Source organism: Paralichthys olivaceus, chromosome 19 (assembly GCF_024713975.1).
Source record: "Paralichthys olivaceus isolate ysfri-2021 chromosome 19, ASM2471397v2, whole genome shotgun sequence".
NCBI classification, from domain to species: domain Eukaryota; kingdom Metazoa; phylum Chordata; class Actinopteri; order Pleuronectiformes; family Paralichthyidae; genus Paralichthys; species Paralichthys olivaceus.
In genome coordinates this window covers 4,572,581-4,598,789 of record NC_091111.1, presented here as the reverse complement: position 1 = coordinate 4,598,789, position 26,209 = coordinate 4,572,581, and the positions used below count along the sequence as shown (strand labels likewise).

General features: G+C 41.5%; 1 protein-coding gene across 2 annotated transcripts in view; it reads right to left on the bottom strand.

The window, feature by feature from the left end:
* The window catches only part of snap25a (synaptosome associated protein 25a), a 32,716-nt gene extending 7,340 nt beyond the window's left edge, over positions 1 to 25,376 (bottom strand). Inside the window, exons 1-5 of one of the 2 annotated variants that reach the window (XM_069514817.1) lie at positions 25,235 to 25,376; positions 10,743 to 10,886; positions 9,136 to 9,177; positions 4,402 to 4,450; positions 1,038 to 1,155 (exon numbers count right to left, since the gene is read on the bottom strand). In XM_069514817.1, coding sequence (XP_069370918.1) covers positions 1,038 to 1,155; positions 4,402 to 4,450; positions 9,136 to 9,177; positions 10,743 to 10,814 — 281 coding nt within the window. In that variant the 5' untranslated portion in view covers positions 10,815 to 10,886; positions 25,235 to 25,376. Of the gene's footprint in view, positions 1 to 698; positions 817 to 1,037; positions 1,156 to 4,401; positions 4,451 to 9,135; positions 9,178 to 10,742; positions 10,887 to 25,234 lie in introns of both variants that reach the window. The other variant, XM_020091949.2, reaches the window with a different exon arrangement.
* Between the last annotated feature and the right edge of the window lie 833 nt (positions 25,377 to 26,209).

The following is a 26,209-nucleotide window of genomic DNA, read 5'->3' as shown; positions in this document are numbered from 1 at the left end:
CATTTTATCTTTCTAATTGTGAGTGAGTGTTGTATTGAGTACGGACAACAATCAATAAAATCAATAAAAGAAAGAGACATCTAACGTTGGGTGGACCCTTCCTTTTTCTAATGTGTGATGAATATAAAACTCAATATATAGGAGCTGTCTATATTTAGCAGGTACTGAAAACACACAAAAATCTGTTGAAAAATGAAATTAACATTAACAAGTTAGCTTGCTAGCTTCCACTTCCACGAGGAGTTAAGAAACCATCCTAGGATCCTGAGGACATATGCTTGAAACTGATACCTCTTCTATACCAATCTTAGCAGGTATACGCAAGTGGTCATGTCCGGCTAGCTGCCTAGGTTGTTTTGAGAAATAGAAAATAATGTACATTGGCTTCAGTGTCAATCATGCCTGTCCTGACATGGAAAGTGAAAACAATTTAAATTTCAGTTCGACTTTAGATATGCTATGCATGTGTGTGTGTGTGTGTGTGTGTGTGAGAGAGAGAAAGTGTATCATATCCTCCTGTCCACAATCATATAGCTGTAAAAGGGCCAGAGTCAGTGGCTATTTGGAGCTGGAGCAGAGCGGACTATTGGCTGATGGCCACCGTGATGTCACTTCTACCTCTGTTATTTTTTAATTTCTTAGATATTTAGTCTCAGTCTTTTGAATGGCAGGCAGGCAGGCAGGCAAGCAGCACCTACTTGTTACATGGACAGGAGCAAAGACCACAGAATTTCCCTAGATCGTTCAAATTCTTTTCTGCATCCTTCATGTCCTTATTGATTTGGTCCATTCCCTCCTCGATGCGCTCCAGTTGCTCTGATTAAACACAAGTCATTTATCCCCCACAGAACGAAGCACGAGAAAAAAGAGAGGGAGGAAGAGGAGAGGAAGAGAGAGATAAAGAGAAGACAAAGGAGATAAGACAACAACTTCAGACACTCACTGTGACAAAATAAAGTAAAACAACAAAAAAAAAAGAGGAAAACTGGACGCCACCACATATGTAAAGAACCTTGAGGCACGTTGTCAGTACCTACTTGTTACATGGACATATGAAAAGCCCACAGCATTTCCCTAAATCTTTTAAATTTTTCTCGGCTTCCTTCATGTCTTGGTTGATATGGTTCATGCCATCTTCAACACGATCGAGTTGCTCTGGTCAGGACAAAGGGATGACAGTAGTGGAATGAATTTCATTGACTGATTGACAGAAATATGAGTTATTATGAGCAGTAATTCAGTCGTGTGTGTGTGTGTGTGTGTTTGTACCCTGGTGTGTTTGTGCATGTGTGAACTAACTTTCTACTGAATGTGTGGATTTGGTGGCATAAAATACAATTTTGTGCATTCACTGTTTTTTTTTAGGCCAGACAAGGTAATATAAAGCACAACAAATCAAATAATGACAGTGAGTATAATTTCTCAGTTTAAGTGGTTTAAAGTTAAAATATTAACTTTAAGGAATAGTTTTGCATTTTTATGAAATATCAGCATTTGCTTCCTAGCGAGACAGTTAGATAAACATGTGAGTAGCACTCATTTCTGTAGCCTACGCTAAATAGGAAGCAAGAGCCAGCTGCCAGATAGCTAAGCTTAGCATAAAACTACAAAAAGGAGGGAAGAGCTAGCCTGGCTAGAGCCACCCTCGCAAAAGGCAGAGGCAGATGGCCCCAACTAAAATTGAATTGGTCCCTGAAGTGCCCCTCTCCTGTTAGTTGACCACCTATGAAAATTGTACCTCCTTCATGGCCCCCGGATTGGAAAAACTTGTCCGAAGTTCTTAAAATCTGCCTTCTAGTGCCAGCTCATAGAGTGGGAGTATGTTGAACATAACAATATATAATTGAATATATACAGAACAAATATAGATGTTTCTCCGGTCTTTATGCTAAGTTTGGTATTTGCCTAACGGCTCTAGTGTCATATTTAATATACAAATGAGAGTGGAATCTCCCTGCTTAGCAAAAAAGGAAATAGGTGAATTTTCTTAAAATGCCTTACTATTCCTGGTCCAATGCTAAGTGTCAATGTGCAGTCCAAAAAAACTAGGATCTGTGCTCTATATTCAACAAATATGTATATTTTAAAATGTCATCAGACCAAAGCAAAGAAAACTCCCTTGTGAGCTGTTTACTTGCGCTGTGCATTACCTGACAGGTCTGTTTTTTCTCCGGTTGATATTTTTCACTGTCTCCTGATCTACAATCAGATTGTCATGATTAGGATGCTGAGTTAAACTTGTTCCTTTTTTGCTGTGAGGACAGCCAACTAAAAACGAATGTGCCCTTGTCTGCTAATTTGAAAACAATACGGATATATATGAACAGGTTTACATTTGCTTTATTCTGACTGAGCACTCACTGCTGTGGATCAAGGCATGAGCATGGTGTTGGACTGTTTCATAGTTATGGAACTCTTTAAAAGGCTGCTTAAGATTCTCAGATATCAGTTGTGGTGATTTACATTGCCTAATGTTGCTGCCACAATCAAGATGATAAAAGTGGTGTGTGTAACTAAAAACTGCCTGTGTTGCTTTGTCTGGTTTTGCATGTGGTCAAGAAGATGGAACAGATTTTAAGAATGACTGAGTTCTGGTTTATGAGCGTCAGGGCCTTCGTCAAGCTGATGTGGTGGATGGTGGGTTGGTGACGGCTCCACAGCACAGAGGATTTACATCCTGATTAAAGGAAACACGGTGCACGCAGAGTGTGAAAGGGTGAGGCACAGTTAAATATGGATTGAGAAACTAGTTCATTGACTTCTTCAGATTTGTAGAATCCCCGATTGGCATGCATTTTATGTAAATATATTCAACTAAGAAAGGAAGTGGGTTAATGGCACTCGGCATGCAGCGCTCATTTGATAGTTAAGAAAACATGGTCAGCGGCTGCAACTCTACACTACATTTGATTTCACCCGAAGTAAACGTCTTCACTCGTCAATAACTGTTTTCCAGCATCAAGTGCTTCACATCTCACATCTTTCTGCCTACACTAAAGTCAATAACACAGGGTCAGAGGTCAGCTCAGGCTTTTAGCCTCCTGCATGTTCAGTGAGCTGTTTCAATTGGTTTCGGAGTAGTGATCCTGTGAGTACAGAATACAGGAGGGTAGAGCTCTCATCCCTCTGAGCAACCAACCATGTTGGTACAATTATGGTTCCCTCCTACAGGATTGGTGAATTGGTCTTACAAGCCCCCAGCCAACTGGAGAGCTGAGGATCCGTGTCCCCCTCAGAGACAATCGAAGCTCAAGATATATTTTCAATACCAACTTTAATAGAATGAATGTTACCTGATTGATGTTACACATTATAAAACATTTAACCTAAAGTGGGTTCTGGGTTTGTTTGCTCATTAACAAACTGCATGTAACCAGGGATTGTACAAACTGGTATGAACTGACAGAGAAGTGAATATTTTTGTCTTTACCAGCTAAATCGATCGTTTCTTTTAAATCCACCTCTGGTATTTTTTAGATCTCTGAAGTGTCAGCAGTGTGGCAGGAACCATTCAGCTGTTCTCTGGCCTGTTTGAAACCTGTTGTGAGTATTAAACAAGTGGCCTCTGTCATAAAATGGAGCCTGTTAAGACTCATTCATTAACGTTGGGGTAAAATATAAAGTGTGTTGGCTTTGAATTCAAGGTTACTAATTCTGTGACACCAACATCCCAACAATTTTCATTAGTGATTTTGGAGACGGTTACAGCACCGACAGATCTCAGAACAGCCGATACATCGCCCTGCCACCAGCTGCCACAGGAACAAACACGCTAACCCAACTGGATCATGTAAGAGATATCATTTTTCTCGCTGATGAGCTGTCCTGTTTTGGCACTGCAGTGAGTGGCTGGCATTAAATATATTCCTCACTGGATTTGTTCATGTTTTGGCACCTTCAATATTTCTACTCGCTGTCTTTTGTTTGGCAATGACAGTAAACAAGCTGCTGGCAAATCAAATGCAGTTAGGCAAATCAAAAAAGGAGAAAACAAGTTAGCAAAAGGAAACAACGGTTAAAGGAAGCTGAAAGAAAGAAAATTCCCCAAAGTTAAACTGGTCCCCTTGAATGTGTTAAAACCCAAATCAGAAATAGTTACTTAAAAAAAATAAAAATCAGGAAAAAATGAATTAGTTTGGCAATGCATTTAAATAAAAACAATTAGGCAACTGCATATGAAGCAAATTCATTCATTCATTCATGTTTGATAACATTAACTTTACAGCAACATTTCTATCTATATATAACAGTGTCACTTGTGGTGCTGCTAGAATGTGAATAGCATTTAATGTGTTTTTCTACATATAGAATCATTATACCAGCTTTATTTAATGTGAATAGCTCATTATTAATAACTATGTGGTGTAACTAAACTCGCCACCCCTCCTCTTGCAGACTTACCTCCCTGCTCGTCCAACATAACCAAAGTCCTGATGCCGGCATCTTTGCTCTACTCCCCAAGGACAGGCAGGTGTGAAGGAGGGGTGCAGGGAGGGAGGGAAAACAAAATGAAAGAGAGGTCAGTAATGAGGCCAAAACAGCCGAGGGAATCAGCGGCTGGTGCTGGATAATATGTGCTGTCATAAGCCATTTCCACTTCTCGTTCTCCTTCTCTGTTTTTCACCACAAATAACATGTGATCAGTGTCTGGAAAACCATTCTCCTGTGCTCTTTCTCTCTGTTTTATATTATATATTGATATTAAAGTCTTGCAATGGAATAAAACACAGTGATTGAAGACAACTTAACATGCAGCGGAGGCTTTCTCTCCTCGCCTTCACATCAACAATGCTGACAGGGCTGGAGACTCAGTCGCTGATATTTCTCTTTCACAGCAGAAAAAAATACACACAACATGATTTTTTGGGTTGAAATGCTGATTTGCTTTCTTGCTGGGAGTTAGATGAGAAGATTCATGCCACTCATGTTGATGGACAACAAGATGGTTCCCCAAAAGTGAAGAGAAAGCTTTTTGATCGCCCACTGGTGGCTGGCTACAGTATAGGTCATTATCTCTGCCTCCTCCATGTAACTTGATGGGACATGGACCAAAATAAAAAGTTAGTACACAAATACAGTGAGAGGGTTCCAGGCATTTTAGGTAGTTGTCGTCACACAGAACAGAGAAGTCCAAGGTTTCATGTTTCTGATTAGTTTGGTTTGAATGACAAACTGTGAAACTTCATGTTGTATTCAGCATTTGTGTATCTGGGATATTTTGGTTTCATTTCTGGATAGCTGACTGCCTTGTACATCTTTACACAGACTATGGTCTGTTCACAAAACAAAATAGAGCTAGCAGCTTAGCTCAGAAACGGGGAAAACAGCTCCATTTCCATCTAGTCACTTAACTGACTAAGAGCTCTAACATGTAACTCGAGGCAGGCGAACTCCTTGCTTATGCAAAAGCTTATCTCTGAGAGAGGAGTATCATTTTCTTGGAGAGCTCTGGACAAGAAAGCTAATTAATTGTTGAAACATTCCAGGAAATATACACTGGAGGAAAACAGCACATATATTAAAATTCTGACTGAAGGTAGCGAATTATGCAACATGAAAACCCACAGTTTCTGGGAAAAAATTAGATTTCTTACGGCTCACTAGACGAAGACCTAACAGGTTCTAATTTCACATCTTGACGCTCTGTGGTCACGCATTTTTTTTTAATTTTTGCTCCCCCAACATCAGCATATAAGCTTGTATTGATTAGAAGGAGCAAAGGTCATTTCTCTATTTCACCTTACCAGGAAACATGGAAACAGCCACCAGGAGAATGGTAATGCTGACAGCGAAGGAGAGCTCTCATTAAAGGGAGGACCCCGCCATTGAATTTCAATACAAATTATGCAATTAATAACACAGGATCCCAACCCCCCATCCATCTAAGATGTCAGCAGCTGTTTGACATTTGGACCGTGCCTAAGTATTGCCTGTAAACTGTAAGAGTATTTAGTCTTCCAATGGAGGAAGATGGAGATTGTCTTTTTCTCTTCAGCTTTAAGAGTTTCATTTGAATAAGGGCATGAGGAGCCTGCATGTGGATTCAATAGTGAAGCTCTTAGTCACTGATAGGTCAGGTCAGCTGCAGGTTTTAATGCTGGTAGAAAAAACGCAAGTATCAGAAGGAGGATATTGACACTAAATGTAAAACTCTTCTTTCCCCTTGCTTCTTAGAAATGCAGTACTGCTGCACTAAGATGTGGCACCTGGCTCGGCTTGATAGCCATAAATAAGATTATGGTGTGTCAGTGCTACACACACACACACACACCATTACACACACATCCCCCTGCCTGCTCAGCAGTTTGGAAGGAAAGCTACACATTCATGTTCGAGAGGCAGGGGGGGAGCAATTATTCTGGCAATATGGAAAGCCTCTTTCCCAGTGAAATTCCAAAGGATTTGAAATGTGTCCCTCGGGATACACCCATGATCCCATAGAGGACTGTGAAGCCTACTCATGCAAATCCAGGAGCCAGATTAATACATTACGCTGCAAAGACACTTTTTTGAGTCTAAATAAAAAGCATATTTTTATGAGTTTTTTTCAGTAAACCATCATATCACCACACGTCTCAGAAGTTTAAATCCCGAATGATATCATGGACGTGACTGAATGCACTCTACAAGATGGAGACTTCCAGATGGTATAAAAAAGCGAATTGATAGTGAAGCCAGTCATTCTGCATTAATTTCCATATAATAAGGAGGAATTTGTATTCTGGACATCTTTCAATACCCGTCTGTCCTTCCTCTGTTTTTCTGACCATCTATCAAACTGAAGGAGCAGTAAACTTTCTCCCCCTGCTCCTCCTCTGTCTCTCGCCTTCACTACCTCCCCACCCTGCAGTAGAGTCATAGCGGTGGTGGAGCGGCGTTGTGAGATGTCAACTGATGATCAATATGACCTTGAGATGTGCGCCGGGAGCTTGTCAGGAACCCCCGCCCCAAGCTGTCCAAGCCTTTTCTCTTCTGTATCCTCCACTCTGCATTGTACTGCCTCCTTCCCTCTATCTTCCTGTTGCTGTGCCACTCTCAGAGCCTTTCCGTTCTCTTTCTCCTCATCTTTCACCCTCTGTTTATTACAGTGTTATTTATTGGCATGAATAAAAATAAGGGTGTGTATCGTCCGTCTAACTCTCTGATTACTTAATTCTCTATAATACATGCTATTCACGCAATCACTCAGTTGAGTCATGGTTCACTCAATCCTGCTCTACAGGCCTAATGGATTAAGGCAATTAAAACAGAACATTGATGCTTGTTTTAGAGGGAGTGCTAATTTGGATCCAGTGTCGGAAATCATTGAAGTGAGCGGCACTTCATCACAGGACCAAAAAGTAGTTTGTCAACAACAAAAGGTTTTCTTTGTTAGAAAATTATATTGTGGATTGAGAAAGAGACTTGATTCAAGAACCCACATTTTCTAGTAATAATGTTTTTGGAATACTATATTTTGTAGCTTTAACATCTATGCAGCAAATGATCCAGGCCTAAAGTCAAACCAGGAAAGCAGGGCATTAATTGCACCTATGTGGTGTGTGCCCTAACCATTCAGCTGTCGGAGAGTGCTCATCTCTATGCATTATATATGAAGCGGGAGTGTAAAACCCATTTAAACTTTGGTATTTGTGCAGATCTTATGGGTTTCACATAACTGAGTTTTAAAGTGTGCTGGTAGGTGTAGGGTCCTGCAGCAGGTAGGGTACCCATGGGTAAAGTTATGTTAAAGGATATAAAATATATTCATGTAAATTCACGGGCAAAAATTAAATTAACTTGAGCAGACAGTGGATGAGAAGTAAAGTGTGTTTTTTTAGAAATTTATATGATCATGAAGTATTTTTAACATCTATATATAAGCCTATATTAAGTCCAGTCAAGACTGTATTAAAGTCTATGACACAACATTTGACCCCTTCACTGCCACTCAAATAACTGCCTCTACCGACAGTGAACTAGAGGTAGTACGTCAAACTGGATCCCATAAAGAGAGAAAGAGTCCGTAGTCACAGATACTTTTCCAAGAACACAACTCAACCACCACAACAGGAGGACAAGGAGGCCGTCATCCAGTTGATGTGAGTGACTGTGTACGTAGCATGTGTGTTTAGTCACGAGTGATGCGTCGGGTCAAAGGTTAACGCGCCCAGTCAGATTTGGATTTGACTTGGAGATAACTGCGGGTAACAGGTTTGCATAATTGGGCCCCTGCAGGACTCTGGGTAGATGGATTTGGACAAAATAAATAGACTTGTAGACAGATACTGTCTTTGTGCTAAGCAAATGGTTTCCTAGTTTCAGCACTGTGTTCAATGCACAGACCTGGGAGTGGTGTGGAATCCTATTCTAGTGGATAATGCAAATTTGCATTGGTCTTTGTTTTGTTAAATATGAAATAAGGTCTCATCCTTGCCAAAACATTACATTCTTCTGCCATGGAGACCAGTAAACCTCCATTAGTTACAGATTTCTGTGTTTCTCCATGTATGTGGAGATGACAGAGAGATTCTTACTCCTCACTGTACCAGGACACAGTCAGCTCTGCTCCTGTAAGACAACACACACTTGTCCTCCTCTTGTTTGCTTTGTGTGTTATTGTGTTGTGTTCTTTGTTGAACATGGAGAATAATGTGGTGCTTGTGTGAAACTGTCTTGGGAATGCTGGCTCATCCACATTCACAATTAAGCCATGATTAAAGAATTTATTGTGATTGGTACTTTGTAAATACTCCAACAAAGTGTTATTATTACTCAATAATGGACTCACTATGTCAAAATATTAACATAAACTGCTCTTTTGTTGGAGTCACTCCTCCCTTACCAAACTGCTGAAATGAAAATATAATTATAGTAACAAAATAATAACACAGGAACAAAATTAAATACTGTGACAAATATTCAAACAAATTTAATAGAGTGCTTCAATTCCCTCATTATACGCTCCGGACTCGTCACAATAGATTCTTTCTTCTGCAGTTTTTCTAATAGATAGTGAATCACTCTGATCAGAGATGGCTGACTTCATTCACTTCCTATTCTTCATGTGTCATATTTTGTCTTAGGTTCTATTTATAAACTATAAATGAAACCTTTACACCAACACTGATCCATTATTCAAAGTGTCTTTCTTACCTCTTCCACCAGCTGCAGCATACGACGAGTGCTCTCCAGTGACTGTGGACAGACAGGAGATATGATAAGTGTCCATTTGTGATCACAGAACACATTCATACAACATTATACAAGTGTTTTTTGTGTGTCGCAAATAAACCTACACAATCATGTGTCTGTGTTCCCTCATTGAATTGTGCATAAGCGAGCGTGCATCACAACAAAGTGGAGTCAATTTGAACAATCAGCAGGACACCGACTGAATCAATATATGATGTCTATCGACACGAACTCAACATGAAACCACAGAGACGGAGTGTCTACAATATATGTATTGAATATGGAAGATCTTATGATGGGAAATTTGGTAGTACCAGGAACAGCCTCTGAATCAACTGAAGCTATTGAACTGCTTACTCTGGGCTACATGATGTGGATTTGGAGCTGGTATCAAAAGCTAGGTTTTAAGTGCTTTAAGGCATGTTCAGGATCCAGTAAGTCACCAGCCATGTTCTTCAGAATACAGAGGCTCTGTGTATAAAAATGACTTTATTGTAAAAAAGGCATTCTTTGATCCCTCTCTATCCCTTCCTCCCTGACAGTTGGATGTCTATTATTAGCCTGTGTGCTGATAGATATGTAACTGCACGTTCCGCTTCCCTCTCTAACAAGCATGATGCTGCAGAGCACAGCTTCCTAGCTGGAGCCACTCGGTGGGGTTGGCGCGCTGTGATATCTCGTCCTTCTTACAATGACACAGCTTCGCCTCGCTGTGCTCGCTGCGAGCACGGCTGATCTCCTGGAGCAGCGGGGGGTTGATAAAAAGGGGGGTTGGGTAAGGAATGGAATGAAGTGCAGCCTGGATTTGAGAAGACCATTTTGATGAAGCCAGTCTTCTTTACGTTTTTTCTTTCATCTGTCCCTTTCACCCATTTCCTTTGTTTTCGTCTGAAGTCAAGCCACCAATATACAATACGCTCGTAAATTAGAGCTCGTCCTTGTGTTCTTTGATGTGAAATGTGCATCACATGAGCTGCTGTCCGCTCTGTGGATCTGAGAGACCATGTAAGTCAGTGCAACGGAGGAGAAAAAGTGTTATTCTGACGCCGCCATTTTGTGCATGTCCTACGTTCACGCATGTGCATGTGTGTGTGTGTGTGTGTGTTAAATATTCTGCTCAGCTGTGCCAGTGTGAGTCATTTGTGAAGCTGGAGGGGTGTGGGCTGATCTGCTCTGGGCCATGACTGAGACTTTCTCTCTCTGTATCTCTCTCACACACAAATGTACCCACACACCAACACGCAGAAGCAGCATTCCTACACACAAACTAACACAATCGCACGCACACACACACACACACACACAGCCCAGGGCAGACAATAACATGGTGCTGTATAATTTCTGTTATTATTCATTCAAGGTCTGAGGGTATTTCTGCAACTGCTTTCAAATCATGTCGACATTATTCTATAAAACATCCTTCATATTATGAGAATGGCGTTAAAACGTAGACTTTCGTTTTCTTAAAAATCTCTTACCAATTTACTTTACTTGAATTTTTCAGTGTGTGAATGTGTGTAAATGTGTACGTGCCGTCATGTCGGCACGCCATCACAAGTCGTTCTCACCTCATCTGCGAGCTGGTCAGCGCGTTGCTGCATATCTGACAGCTCATTGCGCATGTCTGCGTCATCTGCCATGGCTGCTGGATGTGGGGGGTGGAGAAGGTCTCCAACAGGGAAGAGAAGATCCTAGTGGGAATCCGGGGAGGGCTGGAAGAGAGATAAAAAATAAGAGGAAAAGCCTTTAGCATGGAGAGCTGGAGTGGAAACAGCTGAATCCACCGAGGCTTAAAACCGTCTGCAGGCTTTGGAGAACTTGGATAATTTGATGTGCCACTGATGTTTCATCAAGGAATGAGCATGTACCAGTAATCACATGCAGGATCAACATCAACACAGCATCATATTAGCATGTTCTTCTCTTTGAACCTCCCTGCGCTCTCTGATGATGAGGAGGATTAGACACAAGCACCAGTGGCAGTGTGAGACTGGAGGTGGTTGTGACCAATAATTTGAAGCAACAGTTTTTGCAACAAAAGATGATTTACTGTTGCTAATTGTTTCACGACATATACAAGACAAACTCAGACTAATTTGAGGGCAATGCATTCCATTTTATCTTTGTAGGCTGTATACATCCGTCATCGGGGGAACATGTCCTGTTAAGACGCCCTTGAGCACGTCTGGCATCAAATCGCTCTGGATAAAAACAACAGCTAAAAGCCAAAGGTACAAAAAAGGAAAATGTACTGCGCAGAGGACGAGGAGGAAAAGAAGAGAACAAAGAAGCATGGGATGCAACAAATAAACCTACACAAAATGAGTGTGGATCATTCTTATAAAATCATAGTCAAAGAAATAAAACTGAGGGGTACCCAGTTGGGAGCTGCTGTGTCCCAAGCAAGTGTTTGCCATTTTAGGCGATATAATGGAGGATTAAGAAGATCTTACAGCAGCAGTGTTTGTTTATTGGGTTGTGAATGGAAAGGGAAAAGGCGGCTGAGGTTTGCAGAGAAATGCCAGTCTCAGACAGGCAGGATTGACTGGGATTTTGCAGGATTAGCCACAGAGAGACATATTCAGTTGTGTTAGCCTTCTAGCTGTGATCCTGTCCTACCCTCCGCGGGCCATGAGACTGGCATCACCAGTCAAACAGTGTTGCATCTGCAGATGTAGGATTACTGGGAGCAAACTCTGAAGATGATCTTGAAACAACTCGTCTTGTGTCAGATAAATTGAAGATTATCAGCGGATATGTCTGAGATGTCGTCGCAAACAAGCATCCAAAGATTTCAGGACAAATTATTAAAACCTCTCGAGAATCAAATTCCTTTCCACTGTTTTCTGGTTATGAGGTCATTCTGCAACAGCAATGGAGTCTAGTCCCGAGCAGGAAATAACGATGAATGACTGGCTAATAGTCAAAAAAGAGGGATCAATAGTTTTTGAGGATTATGGCTCTGGAGTGAATACTAACCTCTGAGAGCAAATCAGAACTGAAGCTGGTAGAGAAATAAGCACCCAACATGTTTCAGGGTCTGCTACACGTCTTTGTTTTATCAGCTTCAAGAGGTGTCAATATGTCAGTGTTGTGTTTACAGCCTGTTTCTACCTCCCACAAGGTAATTCAGCACTAGTGGGTGTGAAGGCGAGGAAACAATATTAGAGGGAACAAATATGGAAAGTTGACTTGCAAACCTTTGTCTGAATGTGCTTTTACATGGTACTACTCCAGTGACACACCTTTCTCCTGCTTTACCTAACTCTGTATGTAGTGATTAATGCTAATTGTGCACGTCGTCAGAAAAGTAAAACCGGTAAAGGTTTCATTTCCACTTCGTCGAGTGATGAAGATGACAAAGAGTCTTATGTGGCTACTGTATGTACATGTGTGCGTGATTGATTGTATGTGTGGTGGATCCCGAGCAGAATAGCCAAAGTTTATGCTGGTGCTAACGGGGATCCAAATAAATAAATAAAGTAACCAAAATGCATTGGTTGTGAAGATACTGGAGGAAGAATCATCTTAATAAGACCTCTGATTCTTACGCAAAACAGCCATAATCCTCTCCACAAATATATTACAGGGGAAACAGTCAGGATTTCAGTTGATCAAGTGCATTGGCGAAAGTCTGTGTTTCTTATTGGACAGATGGCTTCTTCCACCTGGACATGCATCATCCTGGTGACTGAGCGAGCAGCGTCTGGTTGATATTCTGCCTCGGATGTCCCGATGTACCCTCCGTGTTTGCTTCATCCACTTGTGTGCACAGAGATGTTCACATTAACAACATCTGCCAGCCACACACAGGATATGAAGGTTTTTTTTTTCTGAATCATTAAAGTCTCCCTGGGTTAGAATATAGACACATCGTTCATGTCTGTGGATGGAGGCAGTCATGTATATAGATCAACAGCTGTATCACAATGATTAAGTCCTGCACAGGCTCCTTTTTATTATCACATTTTAATGGAAGATCTTTATATAGATTGTTTCACTTTAGTCAGAAAAAATTATATTTGTGAATCAAATTTATTCCATCCCGCTCTGCTCTGATTTCTCACATCACTCCCCCTTTCCCTCTCGCTCTCCTGCATCGCTTCACAACAGCAGCGGCCATGTTGGGTTACATAAACCTCTGACCGGACTGTGCAGTGCAATGCTTAATGTCTGAATCGAGTCAAAACCTCTTCAGAGCGCCTCGCTGAAGGAGGAGAGGGGCATCACCACCCGCCTGCCTGTGCAGTTATGTAACTAAATTCAGGCAATTAAGTTTTAACAGGCCACGCTGACCTTTTACTTTATGTCTCAATTAAGCTCCGCATTTTTGCATCTTAGTGCCCTGAGCACCACCCGCTTCTGCAGCAGAGCAAGTTCATGAACAGAACAGACACAAAATACGAGTAGGTGTTACGTAAGAAAATGTTTTTCTTATCGGTGCATTCATCTGTGTGCATGTTTTTGGGGTCAGATTATTAGACTTAAATTGACAAATTTATTCATAGACTGGAAAAACAAAACAAAAAAATTCTAACGGAAAAGCCCAGGTTTTAACATGGAAGAGGACAGATTATATGAAACTGCATGCTATTACACACAAATGTACAGTAATTAGCCTATACAGTGGTATAGGTATTGCAGTTTGTTATTACAGAAATGAGGAGTAACATGCAGATATGTAGAAATGTAACCCCTCCTGGAGCTTTGGACTGTACTCTACTGCAACCTTCAGTGAATGACACAAGTCCTGTACAAGGGTCGTGTGATGACACTAAAGCGGGTTCTGTTTGAAGAAGATCATGGGATATGGTCAAAGCTATACGAGAAAATAGTTTTTGGTTTTTAAATAGATATCTTTAAGCCAAAAGTCATGTGAAATTTAAAGACAATAAATGGTTTGTTTACAGATCCATTACTAATACTTCTGTTATTGTATAGAAATAAATGCAACTAAAGCAAAAAATTGCCAGAATTGTCACCTCCAAATATACATGTGATACATGTTTTTTTTCCCAGGCTTTTCTGATTATTTGACAGAGACGCTGGGAGGTAAAGAGACATGCAGCAAAGACTGAGATTCAGACTCAGCCTTAATGTATGGTATACCACTCGATGAACTACTAGCAAATCCAAGTCTGCATGTCAACAACTTGTGCACCTGTGATAAAACTGTTAAAATATTTTCTCCTCTGGTCAGTATGTTTAATTTAACCATTTTAATGCACCGTCATGCAGCTCTGTGTTCGGCCGCAGTGCAAAATCACACTGTGCTCGCCTACCAAGTCCAATGTCTGGGATAATCTCTGATGCACAAACTAGAATCAATAAAACAAACAAAAGGTCATTTCAATGGGCATCTGAGCTAATTCTAGCAATCAACACCCAAAGGCTAAGAAGTTAAGAGTTAAAAACACATCTGACCAATGAGTGCAATATTGTTCATCCCTGATCCCATAGAACAATAGAAGGTATATATAGATAGATAATGTACTGATATATACATTAAGGTAGTGACCACCTAAAAGAGTTAAAATGCCACTGAGATTAACCGTGAGAAGAATTAAACTGGTGACCTTTGAGTTCCAGAATCTTTAACCAGCCCTGCCATCCATAAAATGCTGCCTCTCAAAGGACACTAATTTGTCTGGAGATTCCCGTCTGATTAAATGTTGGGCCGTCCAACTGAGAGATAATTTTTAATCACTCACACAAAGTCCTCTATCAGCACATTGGAGGAAGATAATAAACTTCTGACTGGACAAATCAGGATCATTCTTAATCTGGCTAAAGGAGGCCTCCAGTGTGCATGTACCATATTCATCACAACACGTGCCAAAACCAACTGTCCTCATAAAAAAATGTATTTTCCAGGAGATTTTATTTTCTAAATTCATGCTAATGTATATAAACTGGTAAATTACTCCCCTGCTCTCAGATGAGTAACTGCTTTGCTTATAAAACTACATAACTTAATTTTATCAGTAACAGTAATCCCTCTATCCTGTAATCAGACTTCAAATATCCAGTTTACAGACTAATTAACTACCTTTGCCAATGAGCTTATGTTTTACGTTTGTGTGTCTGTTTGTTAGCACAATTACACAAAAAGTTTACAGATTAGCATGAATGTTGGTGGAAAGATGTGATTTTTGCATGTAGGAATTTCTTTGTAACTTTCTTTAACATTGCAAGATAGGACCGAGAATAATTCATGGATCTTGATAAAAAAAAGAAATCTATGATATCAGAGTGTGTGGAATTTGATGCAGCTTGATTGAATTTAAGAGGATTGTTGGGGCTTGGCAGAGGTATGCGCTCTATCAAGTGACATTCTAGTGACATGTTGCTTTTCATTTGTATTAAGGAGTGGTATAGAAACTGACAGAATCCTTTAAGCATCTACAACTTTCAGAAACATCTCTAACCATCTGCAATAAATGTGGCTGAAAGGCCCTCATTCCCATTGTTAACACTGGGAGGAAATATAAAGGAAACCAGCAGCCACCATACACTGTACATCTCCTTTGTTCACTTTTATCAAATTGATCTGTGAGTGTGTCAGCCGCTGTGTGTTGACACACACCCAGACAACCTTTGCCCTTGAGTTTCTGTCACCTTGTCATCTTGTGTTACTCTGATGCTGACATTTATGACAGGAAATGGTGAGCACTGTGACCCGCTGTCCTGAATTAAACAGGGAGGTAATAAAGTCCGAGAGCAGGAAACTCAAAGGATAAAAAAAATCAAGCTCAAAGTTATTAAAATCAAACTACGGCTGTAGCATGGTGCGCTAAACACACACACCCAACACTGTCCTGTGTTTACTGGCACATACAGACTTTATTACATCCATGTTGCCCGTGGCAGTGTGAAGTTTGCTGATTGAAAAGGCGCTGTGATTTATATGTGTCTTGCGATTATCATAGATTTTAAGGCAGTTACGAGAATGAGGATGAGCACGACACATTCATCAAGTAAGTGAAATAATCGGCTGAACAATAAAAAATGGCTAATGCCTGCATTTATGTACTGTGGTACAGTTTCTGTATTAATACAAATATCCATAAATGTTTGATACAGCATCCATCTTTCAAGCTCCATCCGTCCATTAATCCATCCATCCCCCTGTTTACTATCACTGACACATGGTGTAATAACCATGGGGACAATAAAAAAAAAGATATGAAGATACCCTTATATCCATTCCCCATTTCATTCCCCCCCAGAGGAGGTGGATGGCATATTTCATACCCCGTCCAATCACATTCTATCTGCAGAAGATTACCAGCCCCCACCAGCTGCTCCTCCTCAACTCTCTCTGTCCTCTTCCTCTTACATATCGCCTTTGATAGCTTTCATTTCTCCTATATGTCTTGTTTCTTTGTTTTCCTTCCTCTTTAAAATTTGCACTTGCAACCACCAAATTCAGTCATCTAAACTGGATCAATAAGAGTGAATCTCACATTAAGATAATGGCAAATACTGTAATACATTACAGTATATGATCACCAGCTAGAACACGTCATGTTCCTTTGGTAAATGCATCTTGCTGAAAATGATAGGTCCTTAATTCGAATACGTGACTATTTCTGAGAATCTTGAGCAACTACTATCTTCCTATTTTGTTTATTAAATTCTGCCCTAGTTAAGCAGCTCATGATACACTCAGATTCAGAGACCAACAGTGTTCAAATGACAATAACTGGAAATAAAGGTCATCTTCAGGCCTGGCAGTTTAAAACCAACCATCTAGCTACAGTCAGCACAGTAACACATGAAAAACTCATGTGAATAGCGCCCGTAAAAAAGATCTTGGTACGTAAAAAGATTTAATTGTGAAGGTTCCTATGGTGCTTCTCTTATATGGCTGTTATCTCTCGTTACAGACGACCACGTTAACAAAAGCTGAAATAGATCACGAGGCCATTGCTTTTTAAATTGACATAGCAAATGGTCACAAATGACATTGCAAAAGTGAAATGGTCTCTAGTACTGTAAAGACTCCAGCGGCCATTTTGCGGCTTAAAAGAACACTAAATGATTCTGTAGGCCGAACTGCTTCTTCCAATCGAAAGCATTTTTGATTTGGATGTTTCAACATATTCTGACCATGACCAAAAGATGACACAGTCCTTCCAGGAACCACAGTGAGCCTCAACGATAACAGCAGTGATATGTCACATTACTCATCAAGCCCAAGTGTCACTACAGCCTCAGCTCCCTCTGTACCAAGGAGCTAGCATTAAGAGCTGCAGCGACATTCCAGTTGCTCGCTCTTATAAGAATACCATGAATTATTGACCTGAGGAGTCCAAGACCCCCATCACTTATTCATCCGGGTTCATCCTACTGTAACCAATCACATAACTCTGCTGGCGAACTGCTTCAGAGCGAGGATGGCATTTCAAAAAACTGAATTCATTTAGCCATTAAAACTAGATTTAAAAAAGGGAAAATTATTTTTCTTTTCATTAATTAGGGATGGGACCATTGAACCATGAACCATGAAAATAGTTAGTCGCAGCCCTTATAGGAATTAAAAATTGGAAAAACATTATTTAAAAAAAAAAACCCCACCACCAAATAAAACTACATACCATTTGCACACACATCTGCACTCAGACCTAAACTCAGTCACACATCATCAAATTACAATGTGATGGTGTCTAGATAAGGTAATTCACTCAAACAGGCTGACATCAGGAGACCATTTTGTCCTGAATGTTTGCATACAGAATAAGATAAGAGAACATAAGTGATGTTTTGCAGATCTATTAAACTAAGCAGGAGAGGCAGCTTATAGAAGAAAGTGTGACTCAATTTCTTATTGTAGGTTTGATCACCATAAAAGCCCTAGTGACTGGTCAGTGAGGAACTAACATGCTGTGCTCTCTATGTACAGAAATACTAACACTCAGACATAATCTAATCACAATATCCTACAAGGCATGTTATACAACACAAAAGCAAATCCTACAAGACACATCTTATCCATGCCTGTGGCAGTTTACTAAGCTATTTACAGAAGAGGCTGAGGGCAAAGCAGACAGATGATTTTACAATTGGAAATTAACATTGAGGTTTCTAATGTGTTTAAAGTGATGTTGACGGTTTCTCATCAGTGTGGAGTGTGTTTCTTGGATGCTGAGTTTAGTTTCCAGCTTTCTGGAAGCACCGTGTTCATGCTATTCCAGTCATATACCTCTACTCTCATTAAGTATCTTTCCAGAGAGACCGCTCACTCTAAACAGCTTGAGGGATGTAGCCACAAGATGATCTGTGTGTATGTTAATGTAAAAACTGCAGTGCGGCTCATCGATAATCATTCAGCGCTCAAGTAAAAACAATGTCATCCTCCTATTAATGGTCTCTTGAAGGTGGTGTTGCGGCTGCATTTTCCAAGAGAGACCAGAGAGTCTTTAAGGATGCTAGATGAATACAAGCCTGGTGATTTCCTGCATCCCTCTGCCCACTGCTGCGAAGCTGTCGCTTATCAGCCAGCTCCCTGCTCCTTGGAAACAAGCGGAGAGCAGAATGGAAAGGACAATAGACAAGACAGGAACATCTCAGTGGTGCAGGCTGAAGTGTTTATTTTCAGGCTAAGGTAGGAAGATGAGAGAAACGGAAGGTAAATACGAACAGGGATCAAAAAGAGAATAAAATGAGGCCATAATTTAGTATGGATCAATTACCACGCCCTTCAGCCCAGTGCTCACAGTCACCGTTGCGGTTTTTGTGCATGACAGGGGTTCTGGCTTCATCATTTCGCCCACTCAAGGGAGCACCCAGAGTCACATTTATTACAGTGCGGCTATGATGATTTGGCTGCTAGAGGGCCGTGGAGATATGACATTTGGCAAGCGAAAGGTGACAGGGAATGCTGCTCATGGGCTGATGCTGGCAGTAAAGTTGAAGGAGACAAAGCAGATTCAGGTTCAGATGGGGTGGAGGGGTGTTTGGGAGGTTGGTGGTTTTGAATTGGAAGCGCAGCCTCTCGTGTTTTACAATGTCATAAATGTCAGGGGGAGCGAGGTGTGAAGGCTCTCTTGGTGAAAAATGCAGCAGATGTTCTTTTTACATCTGTGATCTGTGTGTTAGATGGAATCTCAGGCAGGAAACGTTGAAGTATAAAGTGCAGAGTCAAAAGGAAGCATTCCTTTTGTTTTAGCAATGCAGCACTAAGAGACCAACAATCTGTTATGCCCTAATCAATATTGATGACTTCCATTACCCTTTTGGTCACAGCTTTTTAGCATGGAGCAGATTTGCACACTTGGGGATTATGACACGTGTTGCCAGCAGGAAAATAAATTCCAATCAGTGATCCCTTGAGGTTAATTTGGCAGTTCAACAGGATACATCCAATTCTCATCCAAGATGATTCTCTCACGGTGGCCAGGCCACTTCAGTGTCACATTAAGAGCCTGTTAAATATTTGAGGAGTCATAAAAAGAACAAGTAAGTGCACACAGCGTATGAGGGAAAACCTGACAGAAAACACATCAAAATATCAAATGACACCTCAGCTGCCTTCTTCACCTGTAGCCACTGAAGAACTGCAAAATACTTTTTTGTGGATTTCTGATACATCAGTGCTAAAAATCAGTTAATTGCGTTGTCTATTGACAAAGTCCAAAAAGTCCAAGAGTCAACAAAGAACAGTCATAAACCCAAAGATATAAGTCTCCTAGCAAAGAGGAAGATATTTCAATCTTTCTGTTCCTACAGTAAATACTGCAGTGCTGACCTCCAGTGCTGGTCAGTCTAAAAGAATCAATAATACAGATACTGCTCAGAAGTGATACGTGGACATCGATCCGAATGTGTTATGAATCAATCTAAACCAGCACAGCAAAAATATGTTGAAAATTTACTGTATAAGGTGAAAAGATTTGATAACCTGTGTTGTGACTGTATAGCTAAAAACTAATTACATGGTCAAACCAGATGCCTAATTCATAATAAATCAGACCATGCATTCCATTATGCCCTATAATGCATGCAGCTATTTATATTGTAATACAGTGTCTGCTGTACAATGAAGTTAAAAATGTGACAAAACTCAAATCAAACAACCTCTGACTGAACTATGAGACATATTAGACTGATAAAAGTTTATGTAAAAGCAATGCAGAGGCTGACCTGCACCAACAGGCCTGGTCAGCTGCACTGCAGCATCATAAATTTCCCAGCCCGACTGACAGACCTGCAGCAGCAACATCACCGAAAAAAGACACACAAAACACTCCACTGATCCTTGAATGAAAACCATCCCTACACTCCACTCGGGGTCATGTTTGCAGAAGACTGATACAGTCGTATTGTCCCCGCACCTGAGCACACCCGGGCCTTGCAGCGCAGAGCACAGACGGTGTATTCATGTTGAAGCGGGCAGATTAATCAGAGACATTATGCTTCACCGATGCAGGGATAAGATGTCTACACATGCTTTTATTCTGGAAATGGAAGCTTTAGTTGTGTAAGGGATGCTTAAGAATACAATGCTACCAAAGCATCGGCTAATGCTGGTGGTGGAAATGATATGTTTGAAGCTACAGATCAATGTGAAACAGGATGCATCATACCCTGCAAATGAACACACATGTAATTTCACTCGATCAGCTTGCCACAGCAAAATCTGACACCCTGAGTTTACTCCTGGGCATCTGGAATTTAATATATATTCTGAGGCAAAGATCTGATCTATAAAAACATTTGCCACTTTTCACTGCAGCCTTTCTTCAAAAGATTCAACCTGACAATCATTCCCTTTTGCACTTTCTCTCAAATATATATCCACATTTCAATGTTCTGTCTCTACACTCTTTTCTTCCTTTACTATCCACTTTCATTTTCTCCCCCTAAACTCATTTTATTAATCAAAAGAATTACTGTCTAACCCTGAGACAGCAGGAGAGAGAACAGATGGTAGAATGATGACAGTGCCCGTCTCATAAATGTACCTTTAAAAGGTAAAATCGTGGCAGACTTTCTGATTGTCGGTTCCAGAAAAGCTTCAAAAGCAAAAGCATCGCTTGGGAGATAATATTAACCACATCACGTCTGTGAGAGGATACAACTGATGTAAGATAAATTAAACTAAATTTAGAGAAGCTGTGCTTTTGTGCAAGAATTAATAGATTGATGCTGCTCATACCTGCTACCTATCTCCGTTAATAACCGTTTAACTACCCCACAAAGACAATGGTTTTGTCCAGACACGTTTTAGAAAACACATTTTCACACTTTCTAATAAAAACTTCAGTGTCATACTGAAACTGTGTTTGCTCCCAACGGTCCTGGGGCCTCAGGATTGGCCATTTTGTTTCTCTGTTTTTGTGTCTCTGAGAACATGAGAGGTAATGAGACACACAGATGACACACTGAAGCATTAGTTTGATATTTTAAGACAATATGCTTCAATGAGAATAATTGATGCCACTCACGTCATGCTAAATATGAAGCAAAAGCCAACAGCTGGTTAGCTTAGCTTAAACACTGGAAACAAGAGCATCCTATCCTACTATCTTGTACCAAAACGTAAGAGTAAAAACGACATGTTGTGGTGTTACAAGGACGTGTTATGTTATACAACCTCCATAAAATCACATGCTGTTATGCATTGAAATTTGTAAAGTTTAACAATAAGTGAACTCTAGAGGTGCTGGCTGGTGGATTTTGTTGTGTTTAGACAGCTCTGTTTTCCTTCTTTGTAATAAGCTATGTTAACTGGCTGGTAGTTTTTAGCTTAGCATAGCTTGATATTTAACAAAGAGACATCCAATCTCCTCATGCAACTCTTAAAAAGACAAAATGTTTCACCTTTGCTTTAATATGCATCAGCAGTAGATTCATCATGTCTTTGTGTTTCTGTCGTCTGATTGACAGTTTTTGCTCAAACCCCATCTAATGTTTTGGCTTTTGTAAAATATTATCTTATGTAGCTTAAATGTTATATCTGAGCCTGACAACCATTTCTTTTTCAAAGCTAAAGCCGTGTCGTCGACTTTGTCCTGAAAGGAGACAGCGCAGTACTTCGAATGTAACCCCCTTTGTGATGTTTTATAATCCCATGTCTCAGACCTCAGACAGAATCGCCATGTCTCCTCCGGCTCTAGACGATGAATTCGGAATTGGCATCACTGTTCAGGAAAAAAAGAGAGAGAGAGAACAGCCTGTCTGACCACCTCATTCAGGATAACTCAGAGCTGCTAATGCGACAGCAGCAGTAGGAGATCTGCTGAATCCACGAGGATGATTTTGTCTGTCATGCAGCTAAAGCCTGAACTGCACAGTGACAGTAAGAAACAGAAAAGGCTTTAAATTCACACTCCCAATCCAGAACACTTCACAAAAGAGGAAGCAGGACTGCTTCTGTGCTCAAGGAAAAAACAAACTTCTATTCATATATTAAGCTTCTTTTGTGATGCTGCACCTGTCCTTCTCAGGCCGTCAGTCATTTGTACAGTGAAACAGGGTATTTACTCTTGAATTCAGGCCAATGATGTAAAAAGGCAAATGTTAGTGCATGTGACGATACTAAAGGTGTCTTGATATGTCAACATTTCAGAAGCTCATCTAATGTAAAAAAATCTGAATGTGATGAAAACTTTCCATTTTAGAGAAGCTGTTGGAGGAATGCCAAAGGTCAAATGTCAAATATGAAATCCATATAGATTCAAACAGATCTTATGTGGCTGTAGCATGAGGGTGATATTATGTTGCTTATGTGCATGTACATGTGCAGACCATAGTGCAGACTTGAGGTGAATGGCTTGGTCTGTTAAAGGCCTTACAGAGCTTGGAAATTCTTCAGGCTGTCTTCAGGCGGAGAGCTGCGATAGACAGAGGTAAAAACCTGTACCTGCACCAAAGCGCGCAATGCGCAGCCAGCGTTCAGTATTCACCAGCATCGATCACAGAGGCCTTAGCTCCATTTCAGAACTGCTCGACACGAACATGAATAAAAGTGATCCTGTGAGATGAACAACGGCCGGGGTGTTTCTGAGAAAACAATCAGTGGATGGTTGACGGTGTTGTGAGTCACCCTTTTATCCACAGAGCAGTCCCTTCACAGAGTGGTCTGTACAGGCCTGCCCCCACTCTCTCCCACCACCACCTCCGACCCCCCCTCCCTGTTTCTGTGTCTCCCTCCCTCCTCCTCTCTGCAGTCCAAACGGTTCAAGCAGCATAAACGTGATATGGGATAGTGTTTATGACAAGCAGAACATCCCTTGGGGGAGTTTACTGTGTTCTCTATATGCTGTAGGCTATAATGGGCAATTGTCATGAATACAAAGCTGTCAGTGATCACTGGGCTTTCCTTTCTATGAACTCATAGCATTTGTTTACTTCTGTGTTTGAAATACAAATAAGGTCATTAAGAAAAACAACTAAAGGAACTCAAAGGTGCCCACTGCAGGATTTCCAGTGGTGTGACAAATCAACCTCAAGCATCTGCCAGTGACCGTGAGCCAGCAAGTCCCACCGCCCCATGTTCTAATAAACTGTAAAAGAATTCCAGATGCACCAGAGATCAATTGGACTTCACGATCGGATCTGCCGCATCGTCAGACGACAGGACAACCATCAATCCTTCTGTCTCTGTATCACCAGGCATGAGCACCTCTCACAGCAGCGGTGCATAACAGACAGCACATGGCGTCAATCCTCCACACATGAATCCCCACATTGAGTAGTGCTTGTCAACCAGGTCCTCCACGTCCTACCTGCAGACATCGATCACGTTCTCCGGGAGAAACGTGACTTCAATGTGGCTTATCTGAAATGGAATTTGGAACAGCACAGCTCGAAAGCCTATCCCGACAGCTCTTGTGTGATTTAGAGGGTGCACTCTTATAGGGCCACGTTTAGAAGCGTGTATGATCTTTCAGTGGCACCATGTGTGGCGTGTACGCAGGTTGATGCGTGTACGCAACATAAATGCAGCAAACACCTGTGGAGAGCTCAGCCATCGTGCGCCATGCGCGATTGACAAGACGGAGCTCATCGACGGATGCGTGCGTGGATTGTTGGATGAATGAGAGGGGGAGGAAGAGGTGGAGGGAGAATGGGGGAGGGGGTGTCATAGTGCGGGTTTCACCGCGGTCCTCCCCGGCGTCCCCCCCCACCCCCTTATTTCTCTCCTACCCCCACCGGCATAATTTCGAGCTCCCCTTCAAACCCCAAATCTAAGTCTTGCGTTAATGTAGCTCAGATTTCCCCGCTCGTGATGCAGACACTGCGTTAAGAGAAAACGAAAAGAAATAAATAAAAGGAAGAGGCGCATTCATGGAGCTGGATCATGCTTCATGCCCCCTCCCTCCTGTTTATATCGGCTGTACCCTCCTCCCACCCACAGACTTCACCATTGCGCAGTTTACTATTATTCCCTCACTCAGACATCCTCCTCTTTTAGACCCAGTGATGCTGTTTTGATTTGTCTTCTGGTCTTTTCTCTGTCTGACATGTGGACCACAGCCACGGTGATTGATTTCACCGTGTTGCTGCGACACCAGCGGTCTGTGGGCTGCCTGCTGCAGCTGTCTCGGTCAGCCACGACACGGGTTTGTTTAAGAGAACAACCCCCTTGTTCCACAATGGCTGATGGGGACATGGTTAGAACAATCACATGCTGCATCATTCCTCTCTGGACTCAGAATCAACCTGTGGACACGTTCCTGTTCTCTGTCCCTGCCGCTGTCCGTGGTGCTGAACTCACTGAAAACGCCCACATTTGATAATACGCATTATAGCGCACCGCATCCATCCCCTCGGCGATCCACTGCGCGTTTGAGATTTATCACCCCGGGGACGTCACTGCTTCTTTTCCTCCCTGCTCTCCTTCTTCCAAACCCCTTCTCTTCTTCACAATATTAACAGCGCTGAAAATCATCCACCGCATCCCCCTAAACGAGATGGAGCCCAGGAGCATGTTGGTATAACGCGTGGAAATTAAACAGACCTCCACAAGCATCTGCTGCTCCATAACGTACAAAAACGCAAAACAGGGGAAGCAAGACATGGAAAAGATAGAGTATAGAAAATGTTTCCTTACCTGAGCCTGTTGTCGGTGCCCTGCAGTCAGTATGGGAGGAAATGTCTGCGTATATCAAGAGCTATACCGACCCTCTCTCTCTGTGAGTCTCTCTCTCTGTATATGACTGGGATGCTGCAAAGGCACTGCGCGTCGACTCAGTCCTCCTCGTTGCTTCTTCTATTGGGAGGGGGGCGGTGATGGGGGTTGGGGGGGGGGGGGGCGGCAGCAGTGCAGCTCTCGTCAAAGATGGCGGACACTTTTGACGTCAGTAGCAGCTTTTAATAGATATTTGTCAGAGAAGGAGAGAGAGGGAGAGAGAGAGACTTCAGAAACTCTTTGTTGCAATGGGCAGCTGCACAGGACAGCATCACAACAGCTGAATATTTTAGATGGTTTTGAAATGAAGGCCTGCTGCTGTTGGGTGTCTCATATCACGCCAATGTCATGTTAGATTTGGTCGATATAGGCCTGTTAACACGGATTCGGAGCATAGGATCATCAGTTTGAGGCATTTAATTGCTACTTACTACTTGCAAAACTGGATAATTGCAAACCTTTAGCCCATTGTGCATTAGAATCAAAAGTGCTCAAATATTATTAATAAGCTTATTGTTGTAGGGAAGGTTACCTCATTGGCACTCTTCAAGTTGGCCTCCTATTCAGTTTCAGTGGGACCATCTTCATTAAATGTTGAATGCAGTCTGACTGGTTTTCACTGATGGATGTGACAGGGACTGTAGTAACCTGGATTACTTGTCAGATAAAAATGTGCAACTGCTGTGGAGCAGCAGCATTTTGGGTAATTTCATTAACGGTTATGCAATATGGGAATTTGCACTTCTAAAACACAATTTAAATTGACATGATAAAGTGGTGGACCCTGTCTCATTGTGAGGGTCACTCTTACAAAGCCAACCCTCCACCCTCATGGCCTTCGTTGATGCTGTGCCTAAATGGTGCATATTCTTTAAGTATTTGCATATTATCAAATTA